The 20604-nt window shown below is 40.6% G+C and overlaps 1 protein-coding gene across 32 annotated transcripts in view; it reads right to left on the bottom strand.

Moving 5' to 3' along the window:
* The window catches only part of abi3bpa (ABI family, member 3 (NESH) binding protein a), a 343447-nt gene that overhangs the window by 15350 nt on the left and 307493 nt on the right, over positions 1-20604 (bottom strand). For all 32 annotated transcript variants that reach the window (XM_080203511.1, XM_080203521.1, XM_080203530.1 and 29 more), the window contains 3 exons: positions 11065-11144; positions 5266-5295; positions 3664-3822 (listed from right to left, as the gene is read on the bottom strand). In XM_080203511.1, coding sequence (XP_080059637.1) covers positions 3664-3822; positions 5266-5295; positions 11065-11144 — 269 coding nt within the window. The remainder of the gene's footprint in view (positions 1-3663; positions 3823-5265; positions 5296-11064; positions 11145-20604) is intronic.

The raw sequence follows: 20604 nt of genomic DNA, 5'->3' as shown, positions 1-20604 counted from the left end.
GCGCATTCTTCCCATGTCCACGTGTCTCCCACAGCCCAATATTATGCAGGCTAGGTAGATTGGCCATGCTAAATTGTCCCTTAGTATTCAAAAATATGTAGGTTAGGTGGATTAGCCATGATAAATGCACAGGACTATGGGGATAGGGCAGGGGTTGTACCTGGGTAAGATGCACTTTCAGAGAGTAAGTGCAGACTCAATGGGCTGAAAGGCCTTTTTCTGCAATATAAGAATTCTATGATTAACTCTATTTCTCTGTCCACAGGTGCTTCCGCACCTGCTGGGTCTTTCTAGTACTTTCTGTTTTGATTAACGTGAGTCAATGATACACGAGAACTTATTGTAAATGTCAGCTGTGCAATTGGCACCCACAGCCTAAAATTGTTTTAAAATAATTATTCAAAATCCTCAGAAATCATTATGAGTGGCATCAACAACACCTCTGTTCTTCTCTTTTGACTGACGAAGTGATTCCATCCACTAGGAGCTAATCTTGCCATATTGTCCCTCATCCTGTCCATTCCCATTCACCACTGCTCCCTTAGCCATCAGATTAACAATTATCACAACTTTCCACATTTCCCTTCAGCATCTGTTCACTTAGGAGTGAGACCCTTTCCATTTACCACTTTATCGCCATCATAGATTTGGTTGAAATTTCTCTATTTGTCGTGAAGCCCTGCCGCTTACTGAAGCCTCTCAGCAAAGCTTTAGATGAATGTTGAAAGTTTTCCCTCAGATTTTCTTGAAACGTTTTAAAAGACCTAATTTTTTTCATGCTTTTTTATGAGTTTCAATTAACCTTCATCTTCAAATTCCTGGAAGTGGAAAATCTAAACCAATTTTTTTCCTTTGGCATTTTATTCTTAAAATATAGGGGTGATTCTCCTGGTTTGCTGTGCTAATTGGCTGATTCACAGATTCATGCATGCATTTCCAACATGCGCACATTTCCCAATGCTGAATATCCAGCGTAGTCGAGACCATGCTGGAAACTGACAGGAACAGCAGATAACTTACTGAAATCTGTTTTTAATCTTATTTAAACGTGATTATTGGACCGGGACTGAAGTCTCGATTGAGCTGGCCAGCAAAATGCAGTCTAATAGCTCGGGGCCGGTGTGCATGCACAGAGTTCCAGAACTGTCAGGCTCTGGTGTGTGAATAGGCCCTGCCCCCTGAGCTTTTAATGATATTCGTGATTGTGACCTCTGTAGTGCACAGACTGTGGGAGATTTGAGTGTGAACTCTCACTGAAAAAACAATCATGATTTATACCAGTTTTCCTACAAATTCAGCTCTTGGAATTTTTTTGGGAGCATCGCCCCCCACCACCACCCCCCCCATATTCTTTATGAACCCTACAAAAATTGTAGATTTCAGAGGCAGTCCTTCAGTACTTGATTAGAAGAATCAATCCAACAATTTTATCTTATCTCTTTTTTACCCCCTTATGAGGGTAAATTCCCTTTTTTAATCCTCCTTGCTACCCTCCTTGGGATATAGAATATAAGAGTAGGAGTCTGATGTTGCAGTTGTATAGAACGTTGGTTAGGCCTCACTTGGAGTACTGCGTCCAGTTCTGGTCGCCGTACTACCGGAAGGATGTAGAGATCCTGGAGAGAGTGCAGAGGAGATTTACCAGGTATGGAAGGGCTGTCTTACGAGGAAAGATTGAACGAACTTGGGCTGTTTTCCCTTGAGAGACGTCGGCTGAGGGGGGATCTAATAGAGGTTTATAAGATTATGAAGGGGATAGATAGAGTAAATGGTGGTAAGCTTTTTCCGCTATTAGAAATGGATAGAACGAGGGGTCACGGGCTTAGGGTGAGGGGGGCTAGGTGTAAGACAAATATTAGAGGGCAGTTTTTCACGCAAAGGGTAGTGGGGGTGTGGAATGCACTGCCGAGTAAGGTGGTGGAAGCAGGCACGCTAGGGTTGTTTAAGAGTCACTTAGACAGCCACATGAGCGGTCTACATATAGGGGGATATAGCAGGCCTTACTAAACATTGTAGGCTTGGGATTCTGTTTTTGCCTCAGGGATGTTACAGTCTTTGCCTGTTTAATAATGAATTTTTTGTCTCCACAGGCATTTAAGTCCACCTTGTTGACCAGCAAGGGGCATGCATGCGGCAGGTTGTAGTGGGCTGCTCTTGGATATTGCTTCGGGAGTTGCCTATTGCTTCATGTCGTTAGTATGCTTAAACTGGACCATCTCAAGGGCAACATGACAGCTCAGAGACTATCTCTGTTGCTGTGCGGACACATGGATTTGGGCCTGTGTCTGTGGGAGTTTGCGCGTTCTCCCCGTGGTTGCGTGGGTTTCCTCCGGGTGCTCCGGTTTCCTCCCACATCCCAAAGATGTGCTTTTAGGCTGATTGATTGGGTAACAAATTGTCCCTATATTGGACCTCCCTGATCCTCGCACATTAGGCGTAGACTAAAATCATGAATAGGTCACTGAGACAATGGGACGGCGGCGTGGGCTCGTTGGGCCGAAGGGCCTGTTTCCCGTGCTGTGTTGTTCTTTGTTCTTTGTTCTAACCTTAAAAGGATTCTCATTTCTGCTGTTTTGCTTTTTAAAATTTGCATGCATGCATATTGTTTTTCAATTTTATTTTATGTTTATTGCTGTTGTAAGTATCTCGTTTATCACCATAGCCACTAATGAACAACAGATTGTGTTTCCCATTCTGTCAACATTAATTTTATGATTAATATAATGAGTTCATTTTTTAAAGGAAGAGCTCAATTTTTAGGAATTTGGATCATATTCTTTAAATGCCATTTGGTTTTCTTCTGTTTTCTATATTTTTTAAAATGCTTATTTTCCATTTCTTCTGCAATGAATATGCCCTCAATCAGACTTAGCCTCTGGCAGCAGATCAGTACTTTGGATTTTAGTCAAGTAACAGACGCATTCTCAATTTCATAACAGAGAAGGTACTTCAGGAAATCTTTACTGAAAGAAAATTGCACTCTGACTTTTCTGCAGCTTTGACTACAGGAACAATATTGTCTAGGACAGCTTTGATACACAACGAGGAAGGGAACAATGATACTTTTGGTGACATGATTCAATCATGTCAATCTCGTTGGCTGCAAATCTATCATGGCAACCTTAGAATTTTCTTCCAATATGGTGATGAATTATTATGGAAAATAACATAGAATTAGTGTGCCCAAACCATTTTAATTTAGCAGCACTGTCCTTTTATCCTTTGTTTATGGATTCAAAATGACACCAGGCTAATCCATGGCTTGATTTTAAAATTCTTAAATTTGTTTCCCTTCATGTCCTCACCTCTCTGTAGTTCAGTAATCTCTGCAAGCCTCACAAACCTCCAACGTATTTGTGCTCCTCTACATCTGATCTTTTTTATTCGTTCCACAATCAGAGGTTATGCCTTCAGCTGCGAAGGCCTTGTGCTCAGAAATTCCACTTCCTAAACATAAACTTCTCCAACTCTTTATCTCTCTTCCTTGGAGAAACCCCTTACAAATGTCTGCTCTACTATGCCCTTATGTGGCTTCATGTCAAATTTTGTTTTAGCTTGCGCCTGTGAAGCATCTTGGAAAGTTTTATTTTGTTAAAAGCATTATATAAGGGCAAGTTATTGCCGCAGTTCCAATACCAGATTTTTTTAAAAAAAAGGTCATACCTGAGAGGGAATTACTGAGATAAATCTTGTATCTCAGTGAATTACACAGGATGATACCAACAAATTTCCTGTATCGTGTTCGTTTGACAAACCGCTTGCCTTGACACTCTGAGTATGAATCAAATCTGAAGGGGTATTGGGTCCAGATGGCATCTTTCCCTATTAAATAAAGAGCAGAAAATGAGAAGTAAAGGTGGTGTTGTTCTTTTCTGATGCCACAATGAACTAATTTATAACATATTCCCTATGGCACACTTGTTACAGCCTTTGATCCATTTTGCACAAAACCTTCTAAGCATACTATCTTCTTACCTGAAGTCTTCAACGATAAACAAGCTAGGTATGTTTCCATGTTTTTTGACTGCATCAAAAAAAACCTGTGGGCTTGTTAACAGCTATTTCTATAGGCACTATCAATGTCATTTCGTGACTGGAGGCCGGGGAAGATAAATCTGTAGAAATGTTAATCTTTTTGAATCTACAGTTTCTTTATGGTTCCCTTTTCTACCTCACCTTCAACAGAAAGCTGTAACCCCAGAAAACCAGATCTGATCATCTAGCTGAGAGTTCATGTGGTCAAGGTGATTAGATTCAAGTGATAGGCCTAAATCTCTTTCTGGGGCATGGGGGGGTGAACCAAATACCAAACGCTGTCATTAGTGAACAAACTTGCATCTTGTTTTGAAAAACTAACAAAGGGACACTACCATCATAAAATAAAGTTGTAGTTTGGAGAGAAAATGTCATGTGCACTAATTTTTTTCCATTTTTGCAGAAAACAAGAACGGATTTGCAGAGACTACTCCCAAAAAAATCTGATAACTCCATGGCACTGCACATTCAAAAGAATCATGAATCATTAGTCTTGATTGTAGGGAATAGCAGCCCATTTGTAAATTACATCATGGGCAAAGCCTCTGGTTTTCTGTTACCATGGAAAACTGAAAGAGAATTGTGGAAACTGAACACAGATTAAAAAATTATAGAAATCATGTCATTAACAAAAGTGTATTGATTTAGTCAGTTATTTTAAACCAGCGATCCAGCTTCCATTGTACGCGTCATCTCATTACAGTGAAATGTTGAAAAAAAATGAAGGATTGTACAATTAAAGACAAAACCAAACAGAAAAGGACTAGATCACCTTTTCATAAAGGCAATATTCCTTTAAATAGTGCACTTATTCCCCCCCAGTACTCTGAAATCTCAAATTTATCTAAATAATGTCAAAGGTGACTATTATTAATACGCTTAAGTTGACTTTTAACTGATAATAAACCAACAGTTGAGAAAGAAGAGGCACGAGTGACAAATTTTGCACAAACCAGCACTATATCGAGTGTGGTATATAAATATTGTTGGATTATAAAAATAACCTGCAGTATGGACCAGAAAGCTTTCCTAGTGGGCTCCTGGGCATTAAGTGTTCAGCCTGAATTAACCACGTCATATTGAACTAAAATCAAGAATGCGGTACATTTCATTGTATACGTGGCTTCACCATTCAGCTGAGCTCAATTTGGCAGATTTTAATGCTATTAATATTCATCTTCCATACTTTCATCAGAGAAGTATGTCCTGACTGGAGTTTGCAGCACTCACCTGGTACATATTCACTTAAGCTGGGGTCCGCTACAGGGTTGGGAGGCAGGGGGAGAAGGGAATTAAAAGTGGAAAACAAAGAAAGAGCATTAGAAAATGAAACTTTTCTCATTTTATAAAAATCTAAAAACATAGAAATATTTCAAAGGAGTAATTCAGTAATAGTTCATTTCTGCTAAATTGTGCTTCTTTTGAAGGGATTGGAATGTGTTGAAAAGCAGAATAATTGGGAGAACTTATTTTCAAGAATATTAACCAGAGTACAAACTTTAAAAAACCATTATTGCTACTTTGTCGATTAGGATATGGAATTGGGATCTTTATCTAACTTCCCATCATAGAAGCACAAATAAACAGTGGAGCATTACAAATTGGTCAGTGATCATCTCTTACAGCTTGACAAATACTCATTATTACAAGGTATAGAATTTAGAGCTGCTTGTATGACTTTACAGAACTAAATTGCTAAACTCCTTCACAATCTCCCAAGTCTTCTCCATTCAAAGATATATTCCCTGTCAACTCCATTGCAGATCATTTCTCCCTGAAACCCCCATCTTCCAGTTCATTGCGATTGGCTCTGTTACTGCACTTCCCCAATTTCCAGACACAATCAACGGAAACAAATCCTCCACGTTCAATCAAACAATCCTTCACGTTCACAGAAATATTGGGATAGAAATTCAACTTGCAACCTGGGGGCAAAGCTGATTCTTAATAAGAAATTAATTAATTTTCATTTCTCCCCCCTTCACAAAACTTGTCCTTGTACATTCCTCTTGCACTCCCCCTTCCCGATTTCTGGTTTTGGTCTTTCTGCTTATCCCGCCACCGCCCACCACCACTACTATCACCCTCCTAAGTGTCACTCTAAAAGTACCCATCAATACTGTTCTAGACCACCTACCTTCTGCTGATGCTCTGATTATCAATGCTGTTGTTCCCTTTAGCAATATACCCTAATTATTTTTGTAGTATTCCCAGTACAATGTGGTGACATTGACAAAATCAGGAATCAAAGCCATGGTTACAGGATTTAGGAGACTTCCTACAAAAGCTAAGGAAGGCATCAAAAATTGATACCTGCAAACGCAAATCTCTAAAATTTTGATGGCTGGCATGTATGCATGATTAATACTGAAGAAAAGCACAGCAAGTTTTCCCATAGTGTTATTGTCAAGGCCTTTTCAGTCATGAAGGTAAGGCATAATTACCAATGCTTGCTTCTGCCCATATCTGTCTCAAATTACTAGTTTAGTTTATTTTGTTGGATTTAAGGACATTCAGAATTTGCGCAACAGAAATAACAATCTGTCGTTTTAGTTGTAAAATTGGACCCATTTGATATATCCTACTTATAAATTAAGCACAACTGCACATTTTCAAATTAGTTAGCAATTGTTTCACTCTTTTTGATCATAAATCTAACTCCTAATATTTTCTGACTGTAGACAGGTTGCACGTCATTTCATTAGGTCGGTGATGAATGTTATTTTTACACACTTTTGGCATCCATACAGCACCCTCCTGGTACTGATCTCAACAGTAAATATGCAAATATAGAGTGCAAAATGGAAGGAAGGAGTAAAATGGTGCTATGATCTCTCCCTATAACAATATTGAAGCAAGAAACCATTTATTTTAACATTATAGTACTTCCCAAAATCATTAGTTTATGAAGCTTAACTGCCTCACATTTCTTTCCAAGGTTTTAAATACTCTCTACTTAACTAAATGCTTTTTCGCATATCAGAACTTCTAGCTTTTAACTCAAAATTCCAAGGGTTATTTATGTACATTAAAACCAAGAATGTTAACAAAATTTAAGGAAAGCAAATATTTCTGAATATTGTCCTACGTCCAATTTTAAACTTGCACACCTGGCAGAAAACAACTGAGCCTCTGATTGAAACTGGGACAAAGTATTCCTTCCAATTTGACCATCTTACCTCAGTATATAAGTATTGTTTTTAGTGAATATGCTGGGCAGCCACCGAAACATTTCAGGATCCTGCTTAAAAATGCAGATTGGGCTCCAATGAAATCATTGTGCTACAAGTGCAATTTTAACTTCAGGCTGCACGAGGGAGCCATCAAGACTTCCCGTCCAGTCTGCTGGCAGGTGAACTGGGGCAACAGAAGGTCCAGAAAGGTAAGTAATTTATAATTTGCTGTTTCATGAGCCACAGAAAGTCAAAAATGTAACCATGCTAATTGTAATCCATAATAATACATTCAAATCTCTTCATGATGTTTTACAAAATTCATTTAATAAAACTGGTCATTTGCAGGACTATCACAGAAAAGTGGCCAAGAAAGTTGTTGCATTTTGGTGGAAGCCCAGCTGAATTCATAATGTCAAGACAAAGAATTCGTAGCTCTTGCCCGACATGGTCTATATGTGCAGCTAGGTTCGACAGTATGTGGTTCGTTCCAGTTTAAGTGGTGCAATGAACTACTCAGTTGTATGAATAATTGCTATGGCAATGAGGAATGCACAAATGTAGAGTAGCTTGTATCCCAACAAAATTTTTCAATAGCCATAGTTTTCCTCTCTTATTCTTAGCCTGTAGCTCATGCTGGAACATTCATGTAGATGGAAACCAAAGACTGGGTCAGATTCTGTTGCAATGCTCCTCAAGTCAAATAATCTGCTGATAAATCCTCAACCCTCTCTAGCTTTGTGATACCTTTCAGTCCTGCAATCATCCAAGAGCTCTGCATTTCGCAACTCGGGCCTTTTTCAAAGCTTGCGTGGATGAAGTCAAGAAGAACTGTCAGCAGCCACAGGGCCAGCAATAGTTTACAAGTGGTATGAGGAGAATTGATGCCACATGTAGCTTAGTTTTAAATGCTAGCTGTGTTTTGATGCTTCATACTTCAACATATAAGCTGACTTTTAAAGAGGAATTTATTTTTTAATAGTCTGCCAGTGTTCCATTGTTTAATTGGTAACTTTAAAATAAATTCCATTGCTGGGAAGCATTTGAAAGAAATATTTGTAGTTGATTTTTAATTGTGAAAGGGAAAAGTTCTGGTATTACAGATGTTTTTAGTTTAGCTGAATTGTATCTCAGTTCCTCAGGAGATTTCGCCCCTTCCTCCTCCATCGAACTCTATCCTGCTGTCCCCATAGTGTGTCTGTATGCTTCTCGGTATGTTCTTGTAACTAGATTTGAGCATATTGTATAGAGATCAGTAAAAGCTAGTGGACAGGTACAAAAAAAAATCATTTGAAAGGCTAATGGAATGTTGGCCTTTCTCTCATGAGAGTTAGAATACAAAGGAGCAGAAGATATGTTCCAGCTGTACAGAGTTCTGGTTACATCCCATATGGTGTGCATTCAATTCTGGGCACTGCACCTCAGGAAGAACAGATGGACCTTGGGGTGGGTGCAACACAGGTTCACCAGAATGATACCTAGGCTAAAAGTGTAAAATTGAGAAGCTTTAATAGTCTGGGCTTGTATTCCCTTAAATATAGAAGGTCAAATGGTGATGAACCTAAGGGGCCAGAGATGATTATCAGAATTGCTTGGGTTCATAGGAATTACTTCTACCTGTGCGGGAATGTGGAGTAAAGGGATTGTGAGTTTAAAGTTAGAACTAGACCACTCATGGATAATGGCTGTAAACTCTTATACACATAGGGGTGGTGCATAAAAGCAAGTTACAGTGGATGCTGGAATCTGAAACCAAAACAGTAAATGCTGGAAAATCTCAGCAGATCTAGTAGCATCTGTAAGGAGAGAAAAGATGTCCAAAGAGAAAAAGTCCAAATATGTGCAGGTCAGGTTGATTGACCGTGCTAAGAAATTCCCCCTAGTGTCCAGGAATGCGTAGGTTAGAGGGATCAGTGAGTATAATATGTAGGGATATGGGGGTAGGGCCTGGGTGGGATTGTGTTCGGTGCAGACTCGATGGGCCTCTTTCTGCACTGTAGGGTTCTATGATTCTATGAAAAGAGTTTACGTTTTGAGTCCAGATGACCCTTTGTCAAAGCTAAAAGGCATAGAATATGGAAGATATTTCTACTGCAGGGTAAGGGAATGAAAAACGAGTCATAGCCACAGAAACCAGGGGAAAAGACTGCCAATTACTGTCCACAAAGAGAATAAAGCGTGTGAATGGCCAAACTGCAGAGAAACCAAAATGAAGATGTTGGGAGGAGTGGGGGGTGGAGGAGGGATGGATGGGACAGAGGTAAAATTTAAAAAAGGAGAAGCCAAGGACAGAGTGAGCGAAAGGGTGACGCCACCACCAAACACATCTTCCCTTCACTCCCTCTATCAGCATTCCGCAGAGACTGTTTCCTTTGGGATAACCTAGTCCTCTCCTCCACTATACCCAATATCTCTCCCATCACTCATGGAACCTTCCCCTGTAATCGCAGAAGCTGTAAAACCTGCTCACCAACCAAGGTCCAAAACATTCATTTCAGGCTAAGCAGCGTTTCGCTTGCACCTTTTTCAATTTGGTGTATTGCATTCGCTGCTCCCAATGTGGTCTCCTCAATATTGGAGAGACTAAGCATAGACTGGGTGATTGCTTTGCTGAGCACCTTCGGTCTGTGCACAATCAGGACCCTGACCTTTCAGTTGCATGCCATTTTAATACATGATCCTGTTCCCATGCCCACGTCTGTCCTTAGCTTGCTGCAATGTTCCAGTGAAGCTCAACGCAAACTGGAGGAACAGTATCTCATCTGCCGGCTGGGTACTTTACAGCCTTCTGGTCTCAACATCGAATTCAACAACTTCAGATGATTTGTTCCACCTCACATTGACCCCTTTGTTTTCATTCTATTTTGTTTAAGTTTTTTTTTACTGTTTTCTGTCTTTTATTTCTTGCCGTTGCCAGTCTTTTCCCCTGGTTTCTGTGGCAATGACTCATCTTTCATTCCCTCACCCTACAGTAGAAATATCTTTCACTTTCTATGCCTTTTAGCTTTGACAAAGGGTTGTCTGGACTCAAAATGTCAGCTCTTTTCTCTCCTTATAGATGCTGCCAAACCTGCTGAGATTTTCCAGCGCTTTCTCTTTTGGTTTCAGGGGTGGTGGGACTCTTTCCTGCCATCTCTGCACCACCACCATTACCCCTTACGTCTCACCTCCCCCACACCCCCAAATAAGAACATTAGAACATAAGAAATAGGAGCAGGAGTAGGCCATCTAGTCCTTCGAGTCTGCCCTGCCATTCGATAAGATCATGGCTGATCTGAAGTGGATCAGTTCCACTTTCCCGCTTTCTTCCCATAACCCTTAATTCCGTTGTCTATCAAAAGCCTATCTACCCGTGGGTAACCTCCACCACTTCAACGGGCAGAGAATTCCAGAGATTCACCACCCTTTGAGTGAAGAAGTTCCTCCTGAACTCTGATCTAAACTGTCCCCCCCTTATCTTGAGGCTGTGCCCTCTAGTCCTGCTATTCTTTCTAAGTGGGAAGAATCTCTCTACCTCGACCCTATCCATCCCTTTCATTATCTTATACGTCTCTATAAGATCCCCCCTCATCCTTCTAAACTCCAATGAGTACAGACCCAGTCTATTTAGTCTCTCTTCATAGTCCAACCCCCTTTAATTTAGTTTTTGAATTAAAATTTCAAAACTGTGATTGAGACATTGTTGCTAGGCAAGTGTATTCAGGGTTATGGAGACAAGGTCACCAGATAGAGTTAAGATAGAAGTCAGCTATGATGTAAATGGTAGAATAAGCTGGAGAATCTGAATGCCCTATTCTAATTTCTATAGTCATTTCATAGTCCTTTATGGGGAACAAAAACAGAAACACACACTTACCTGATTCCGTAACAAAAGAAAGTGAGTCACTTTTTGGACCTCTGCCATGTTTGTTTGTGGCTGTCACTGAGAACGTATAACTGTTAAATACACAAGGTTAGAATATTTATTAATGAATAAATATTTTGCTTTTAAATGTACTGTTATTTAAGAGCATTTGTAGAGAATACAGACAGTTTGCTTCTACATTCCAAAAAGCCAATCCATGCTCAGATCAGCTATCCCAGTTTGAACATTAGATGACTTAGCAAATAGGTGTGATTCATATCAACATCATTCTCTTGCCCACAGAACTAAACATGACCAATTTTCTTTACAATAATGCAGTGTCCTTTAGCTAAAGCTAGGTGACTCTGGCACTGTATCGCAGGTCTCACTGTAGCACATAAGTTCATATGAAATATCAGCAATAGCCATCTGAAATACAAAAGATAGTCCATGCTAAGGTGATATGAACATGCCACTCTGGTTGATTGGAAAACAGCTAATGTTACGCCGCTGTTTAAAAAAAGTAGCAGACAAAAGGCAGGGAATTATAGGCCGGAGGGAGGCGATGCACAAATCTCCAGAGAACAAAGGGAAAAACGTTCCCAGCGCCACCCTCATCCTGGTGGCCACCTTTGTGTGCGGCTGCATCAAGTTGTGGGTAGATCCTCGGTACACTAACAGCAAGTGCCACTACTTTTTAAGGTTCTACTTGTCCCGAGTGTTCAGAGGACGGGTCTGGCCACATTACCGAGGAACGCTCCAAGTAGTTGGACTGTACCGCAGCACCTGTCCTTCGTGGAGAAATTTTTCCGCAAACACACCTTTGACCACACGGCGATTAAGCAGCGGTCAGCGCGTAACGTCCTTGGGGCCCTGAGAGAAAAGGAGATGACGAATCCTGTCGGATGGTTCCCTGAGCAGACTGTCAGTGTCATCTGGCAGAATGCCTCATCACCAGAACTTACGAACAAGCACCAAGATCTGGCTTGACTGGTGGTGAGAAGGGCACTCCCCGTCAGATCCTTCATGCACGCTCGAGGTCTCAACATCACTGCACGCTGCCCTCGAAGCAGCTGCGGGGCTGATGAGACGGTCGCACATCTCCTTGTGGAATGTGCCTCTGCAAAGAAGGTCTGGAGTGAGATGCAGTGGTATTTGTCAAGGTTTGTTGCAAGCAGCCCGGTGACACAGGACTCTGGGCTCTACAGGCTGTTTCTGGGGAAGCACACCGAGACAATTTCAACTGCTGCTGGAAGATCATCAACGCGGTGAAGGACGCACTTTGGTCCGCCCGATACTTGTTGATCTTCCAGTTGAAAGAACTGTCCTCGACCGAGTGTTGCAGACTAGCACATTCCAAGGTCCAGGACTACGTGCTGAGGGACGCGCTGAAGCTTGGAGCAGCCGCCGCAAAGGCACAATGGGGAAAGGTGACACTAAGGCCTTTTAACGGGGGCAGACTGAGGGCCCAGGAACTGCAGAATACCCGCAACCTGCGTAACTGTGTGCCAATCTGAGCAATAACGGCACACAGTAATTTTTGGCATGTATATAGTTTTTAAGTTTTGAAATGTTATGACTGTAATTTGTTATAGAACTGTAAAAAGTTTCAATTCTGCACTGTTTGCAATTCAAAGACATGTAGATATGCAATGGTTTATTTGACATTTTTATGAATAAAGTATATTTTTGGAAAAAAAATTCCGTGAAAGAATAAAGAAATTGTGATCAAATAAAAATAAATGTATAAGTTAATAAAAATATTTTTGTAGCTGATATGCAGAACTTCCTGTTCAAGTTATTGAATTTCTCAAACCGGACCAGTTTGTAAGGTTTTGTTCTGCCAAATATGCAATAAGCAAACAGAATCAATACAGTACTTACACAGTACTGTAATAAAATGATAATATATTTAACTACATGTTTTAGGTTCAATAATCCCAGGTTTATTTCTGGGTGGAAGTCTCCCATTTTGAGACTAAGCATGGTGGTAGGTGGCACCTATCATGCCGACCAGAATGGAAGGATCCTGCAACAGATCCTGTTCTTAATTATGCACAAGTGAATTTCCCTCCAACTCTCCTGCCTGGCCGGCAACTGATTTGTTCCCCCATCCTCAGCTGATGGATTTGAAGGTCCTTGCGTCATATTTAAATACCAGTCCAGCACACTGATGTCACTCTCTTCGGCCCATTTGCCGTTTCCTGATGTGGAAAATCTAGTTTTGTGCATACTTGATCACTTTAAACTGGGGAGATTTTCTTCTGTTTCCTATTTAGATTGAAATTATAAGTAGGATTTTTTTTTTAGAACCACTGAATAATAAAGGAGGCCATTTAGTTAATCATGCTTGCATTGGTTCTTTGAAAGAACTATTCAATTGCCTTCCTGCTCTTTTCCCCACAGCCCTGCAAAGTTTTCATCATTTATTCAATTCCCTCTTGAAAGTTATTAATGAATCTGACTCAACCATCTCTTCAAACAATGCATTCCAGAGTATAGCAACTTGCTGTTGTAATAATGTTTTCTTTCAAACTGCCTCTGGTTCTTGTATCAATTAGCCCATGTTCAAAGATGTGCAGATTGAATGGATTGGCCATGCTAACTTTCCCCTTAGTGTGCCATGATGTGTGGGTTAGGGGGATTAGCAGGGGAAATATGTGGGGATTACAAGGATAGGGCTGGGTAGTATACTCTGTCGAAGTTGGTGCAGATTCAATTAGCCGAATGGTCTCCTTCTGCACTGCAGAGATTCTAAATCTATGTCCTTTGGTTCATGACCCTTCTGAAACTGAAGACAGTGCAATTAAGGAGAACAATCAGAACACTTTGTGATTTTGAACAAATCCCACAGCCTTCTGCTAGATAGAGGCAATGTTCCCCTGTTGTTTTTGCTATTACACAAAAAGCACTTTGTTCTTATGTAGAGGGATTTTTTTTCCATTGATAAGGAATGCCTGAATTAGAAAAAGTCGACGTCTGCTGTAAGCATTAATACATGTTATAGCTTGTCGATAAACAAGGGTTGTAAGGAAACATCTGCTCCTGTCATACTCTTGGAAATAAAGTGGTCAATAGTGAAGCACTGCAAATCTATATTGTATATTTACTAACAGGCTTAAATACTAGTATGGACTTGCACACTTTTACTGCTTTGAATTTCTTCACAAAAGTAATATATCTTACTTTTATAAAGTACAGATTTCAAAAATCTAATTGTTTTTCATTCCCAAATGCTGTTTAATTTATGGCCTCTCCTGATTGATAAATGTGGGATATAGGAAGATTGTACTAATACTTGCTTAGATATGCTAACTATTGCATCATGTATGATCTGTTCAGAGCTAAGAGGGAAAATGTCAGTGGGATACTACCCATGTGCCACAAGACCTCACATGTGTTTTATTATACAACAATAATTGCATTTTAGGAGCAGTCATTGATTGTTATGTGTCTTGGGGCATTCCGAGAATGTGGCGGCGCTACGTAAGTGCAAGTTCTGTGACAAGAAACATTTGACAATATAATAGTTTGTAATACACAATGAACTTATGAGTTATAGAAACAAAGATAATCAGAATATGAAGTGCGAATTGTGGCCTCATAATAATATTCCACTGTTTTCTTTTAAAATGTAATGCAAAGACCAGATCGACACTGTAAGAATGTCAAAAATTGCATTTCCTAAGCCACTGATACCTTCAGGCTAAATTCTTCTACTGGGGATAAGTGGTAGCACTTGTTAGACCAACCATCAATTTATAGGGTGGCATGGTGGCACAGTGGTTAGCACTGCCACCTCACAGCGCCAGGGACCTGGGTTTGATTCCCGGCTTGGGTCACTGTCTGTGTGATGTTTGCAAATTCTTCCCTTGTCTGTGTGGGTTTCCTCCAGGTGCACTGATTTCCTCCTGCAGTCCTAAAGACATGCTGGTTAGGTGCATTGGCCATGCTAAATTCTCCCTCAGCATACCTGAACAGGTGCCGGAGTGTGGCAACTAGGAAACTTTCACTGTAATTTCATTGCAGTGTTATTGCAAGCCTACTTGTGATTAATAAATAAATAAACTTTTATTTCCAAACATTTTTGCAAGTTGTTTTGCATACTGGCAGCCATTTTTACTAACCCTTACCAGACTAGGAAGAATGGCCTGCCTGCCTGAGGGGAATAAATGAGGAAATGCCCAAAAAAATTTCTATTAAAAAACACAAGTAAATGGCTATAATGGTGTCCTTCTTTTGCTAGACCATAATGCATTGCCAAGAGAGTGGTCAGTCTACAACCTTGACAGTTGCTTTACAAAACAGGCAAACCCAACCACTTGATTTTTCTGTTTTTTGCCACAAATTGCTAGAAAGAAAGTAGCCTGAACTTCACCAGGGTAACTAGAACCACTTAGTGGTTGGCCTATTTTTGGATGCTTTCAGAGGCCATAATGTAGTAAGATTGGTCCTAATTGCTACCCGTAGGAAAATCAAATCCAGCAACTGTGTCAATGGAAATGTTGTCAACATAAATGTTTCAGCATCAAGTCTGATCACAAAGCTTCTATTTAATTTTTCCAATGCACTGCCAGGATAAAATTATTGTAATTTAAAAAGGATGTAAGTCATTACCCCAGAACCCAAACAGCGAGTCGAAGTGCTCTCCTGAGGCACACCATTCAAGAACAACTTCAGAGCTGAAAGCCTTCATCACAAATACCAGTGAAAATGATTGGCTGTAAGGCTAGTCACACATTGGTCCAGAATACTGCAAATACTCTATTTAAAAAAAACTGATATTTCTGTCCAGATTAAATGATTCTGCCAAATGGTTGAGACATACTTTTTCTGCAGATTTCTAAGCCAACTCTGCTCAGGCAATCCACTAAAGCCACTAAGAAACCACACATTTTCAAATAGACTTTGATTTATAACTGACATTATGTCCCTTTTCTTTCCATAAGAACTCATATGTTTATACTAAACAGTCATTTGTTTTCAACTCCATCCGTATTTTGGGATTCCCTTGTGCTCGAGTAAGATATTAATAACACATATATTGAAGTGGAATATTGGCAATAAAACCATTTTCGTAAACAAAATATGTATCAACTTGCAAGAAGCAAATGAACATTTATTGGTGTTCTGTCAGTTAAAATATTGCTTGAGCAATTAAGGTCAGAACTGAAGTGCTAAAAAGGGCAGTAAAGGTAAAATTCAGTCTGTGATTAGTAGTAAATATACAGCAATATGGAAGGGATGATGGCTGGGACTTGGAGTCAGTAGAGAAGTGAAGACCATCACTGACCTCAAAGAAAACTGCCCACATAGCCTTGCAAACTCTATAGTGTAGATTTTATCTTTTTCAATGTTAATTTGATTCTGGGGCCAAACACTGGGGATCTCTGGTATCCAACAACACTGATTTAATTAAGCAGGTCAAGCAAGCAATCACACTGGAGATTTCTCACGCGATTAGCTTAAATTAGGAAGGAGTGTGCTGGAATTATTGCACTTTTAATAAAACAAATACAGAAAACTAAATAAAGATTGGAACATATGCAAAAGTTGAAATATTATCAACAATAAGCTATTTTCAAAGCGAGAGAGATCATTCTGATTTTTAAAATTTGATTTATTATTGTCACATGTATTAGCATACAGTGAAAGCATTGTTTCTTGCGCGCTAAACAAACAAAGCACACCATATGTACAGAAGGAAAAGAGAGAGTGCTGAATGTAGCGTCATAGCTAGGGTAGTAGAGAAAGATCAGCTTAATATGAGGCAGGTCCATTCAAAACTCTGATGGCAGCAGGGAAGAAGCTGTTCTTGAGTCGGTTGGACATGTCTTCAGACTTTTGTATCTTTTTCCCAAAGGAAGAAGGTGGAAAAGGGTATGTTTGATTTGATAGAATTTGATTTGGTTTATTATTGTCACATTTATTAGCATACAGTGAAAAGTATTGTTTCTTGTTTGCTATACAGACAAAGCATACTATTCATGGAGAAGGAAATGAGAGAACGTAGTGTTACAATCATAGCTAGGGTGAAGAGAAAGATCAACTTAATGCAAGGTAGGTCCATTCAAAAGTCAAAAGCAGGGAAGAAACTGTTGAGTCTGAAGTCACGCACCAACTGACTTTTGTATCTTTTTCCCGATGGAAGAAGGTGGAAGAGAGAATGTCCGGGGTGCATGGGGTCCTTAATTATGCTGGCTGCTTTGCTGAGGCAGCAGGAAGTATAGACAGAATCAATGGATGGGAGGCTGGTTTGCGTGATGGACTGGGCTACATTCACGACCTTTTGTACTTTCTTGCAATCTTGGGCAGAGCAGGAGCCACATCAAGCTGCGTTACAGCCAGAAAGAATGCTTTCTATGATACATCTATAAAAGTTGGTGACAGTCGTAGCTGACATGCAAAATTTCCTTAGTCTTCTGAGAAAGTAAAGGCGTTGGTGGGCTTTCTTAACTATGATGTCGGCATTGGGGGACCAGGACAGGTTGTTGGTGATTGGACACCTAAAAACTTGTTGGGCACCTTTGTCGAGAATGATCACGGAGGAGGTGTTGTTAGTTCTCTTTACTGATTGCGGTCTGTGGTATAATGACGTTGATATCGTTGATGATATTGAGGTCTTTCATGTCAAAAAAAAAATACTCCAACCAACTTCTTAAGTAACAACGTTCTGTGCCTGCTTGTGATCTGTGTGCAGTTTGGGTTAATTTGCTCCTTTTCGTGTTCAGATTCCAATGGAGAGCTTCTGCCTAATCTGTATTTTATCTAATCACTGGGAAGTGAAGGAATTAATTCTATGATATTTTATATATTATCAACTCTATTGGAAAGCATCACATCAACCAGGCACGTGCAGAAGTAAAAATCTTATCATCACTGACATCACATCAGAGTGAACAGACCAGTTATTACATTTCTGGATCCTGAGCAGAAAAATTAATAAGTAGTGACAGCATAAACTAGATTCAGAAACTGAACCAATCTGAATTCATTCTTCCCTTGTCCCACTTTATATTTCTCAAAAACTTGTAATTTTTTAATACTAAATTAAATCCTGCAACAATTTTAAGGAAGGACCTGACTACATTTTTGGCCAGCTCGATTATCCAAACTGAATGATAAATTCAATGGACTAGTTGGTATTTTTCTATCTGCAATTTTTGAATGAATATGATGCTCTCATTTTCATCAAAAATCTGATGTACAGGGAAAAATCTAGTCAGTATATCTGGATTTCCTGCTCAGGAATGGATGTTACAGTTGCCAGCTCCAGTTGGATGTATTCCAGGATTTTTGATCACGAGGTACCTCCCACTGTTAAGTTTAAGTTCATTTATTAGCGTCACAAGTAGACTTCCATTTACACCACAATGATGTTTCTGAAAATCCCTGAGTCGCATCCGTTTGGGTACACTGAGGGAGAATTTAGCCTGGCCAATGCACCTAACCAGCATACCTTTCGGACTGTGGAGGAAACCAGAGCACTTGAAGGAAATCCACACAGACACAGGGAGAATGTGCAAACTCCACACAGACAGTGACCCAAGCTGGGAATTGAATCTGGATTCCTGGCACTGTGAGGCAGCAATGCTAACCACTGGACCTCTTGGTTCTACTTTTTAAAAAAATTAATTCAAGGGGTCTGGGCATCACTGGTTAGACCAGCATTTATTCCCATCCCTAATTGAAAAGGTGGAGATATTGGTGAGCCTCAAATTTGTTGAGCATGCACAATGTTGCTCTTGTGGGGGAAGTCTTTGTTGTGTGAGGTTTGCCAAGAAAATTCTAACCCTTTCTTTCATGCCCTCCACGTGTGGCATTGAGGACTGTGCCTGGATCCAGTCTGTCCAGAAACTGTACATGAGTGAAGAATAGATCCCAATTCCCTTTGAGTTGCTTGCAGCGGTGGCCAGGAGTTTAATCTGCATTTCCTGCCAACTCCAAGAAAATCAGGATTGGAAACCACAGGCAGAAGCTTATACTTCCCCCAAAGCGGGTTCTATGGTTGGGATGGGGTGAGGGGGGGGGCGGGTGCAGTGTAAAATTGAATGGATGGGATTCCCCCTACGATCACCTGCCCACCTAAACCCAGGCACAATTTCACATGTGGGCTGGCAGGATCTCAGGTGGGAATCCTGCCCTTTCACATAATGGCCAACTCAGAGCCTTATCCCACCCAGCCTCAATTTTTAGGCCAATAGGAGTGGGTGAGGCGAGGGTGGGAAACTGACAGAAAAAGCCTTCACCCATTTCAATTAGGAAGGGGGGATGTTTCACTCTGAAGGCCCCCTCAGAGTTGGGGTGCCTTTCCCTCCACGAGCTTGGAACTCTGGGGACCATCTTCCCGACATTACCCCTGACACTTCAATCACTCTCCACCCAACTCCCAGGGTGTTGGGTGTACCCTCCCACCCCATGACTTCCAGGACTCACCTTTCCAACAGTCCCAGGACTTGGTTGCAGCCAGAGCGTTTCTGGCCCATTGAAATGCTTTGCCTTGCCAGAGTGCAGAGATGTCAACTGAATGTCAGGCAGGACTTCCTTTAAAGGGTGGACAAAAGTCCGAGCCACAGCTAATTAACGCTCAAGTGACTGCAGACCCTCAGGATGGCAAGTGCCTATCACCATCATCCTTAAAGTCCTATCCCATATTGATAGACGATTAGTACCAGTAATTATGCAGTCCATTCATGTGGAAAGATGATCATTTATTTAGCTATGTGCATCTGGTATTGTGCTCCAACTAGGGACAGAAATTTGGCATACCAAAGAAGAGAGTCTGGTCCCTATTATTGCATAAAACCACACTGTAACCTTTATCCCAGTTCATAAGTTTATTCCATAACATAAGGATGCAGGTGCTAATATTTTAAAATTTAAATATGTTCCAAGAATATGAAAATCTAAAGGCTGACTGATTATCACTCCAATATATTCTTCTGAATCATTTTTAAACCACAGGATATTTGTAGACACACATTTAGTTGTAGACGTCTTGCAGCTGAAAATATAGGGGCAATTTTGCAAGGATTTACTTCCAGCATAGTAAGGAGGTGAAACCAATCTTTGAGACCATTGCTCCATGATAGGAAGTTTAAAGTTTATTTATTGGTGTCACAAATAGATTATATTAACACTGCAATGAAGTTACTGCGAAAATCCCCTAGTCGCCACACGCAGCTGGAGTACTGTGTGCAGTTTTGGGTGCCGTACTTACGCAAGGATATTTTGGCCTTGGAGGGAGCGCAGAGGAGGTTTACTAGGCTGATGCCGGAGTTGAGGGGGTTGAGCTATGAGGAGAGGCTGAATAAATTAGGCTTGTACTCGTTAGAGTTTAGAAGAAAGAGGGGAGATCTCATTGAGACGTATAAGATGATGAATGGGATGGATAGGATAGAGGTGGAGAGACTCTTCCCGCTCAGAAAGGAAAGTAGGACTAGGGGGCACAGCCTCAAGATAAAGGGGGGGTGGTTTAGAACGGAGTTGAGGAGGAACTTCTTCACTCAAAGGGTGGTGAATCTCTGGAATTCTCTGCCCGTTGAAGTGGTG

Source organism: Carcharhinus amblyrhynchos, chromosome 15 (assembly GCF_965287045.1).
Source record: "Carcharhinus amblyrhynchos chromosome 15, sCarAmb.v2.hapA, whole genome shotgun sequence".
Lineage (NCBI taxonomy): Eukaryota > Metazoa > Chordata > Chondrichthyes > Carcharhiniformes > Carcharhinidae > Carcharhinus > Carcharhinus amblyrhynchos.
This window is presented reverse-complemented; position numbering and strand designations above follow the sequence as displayed.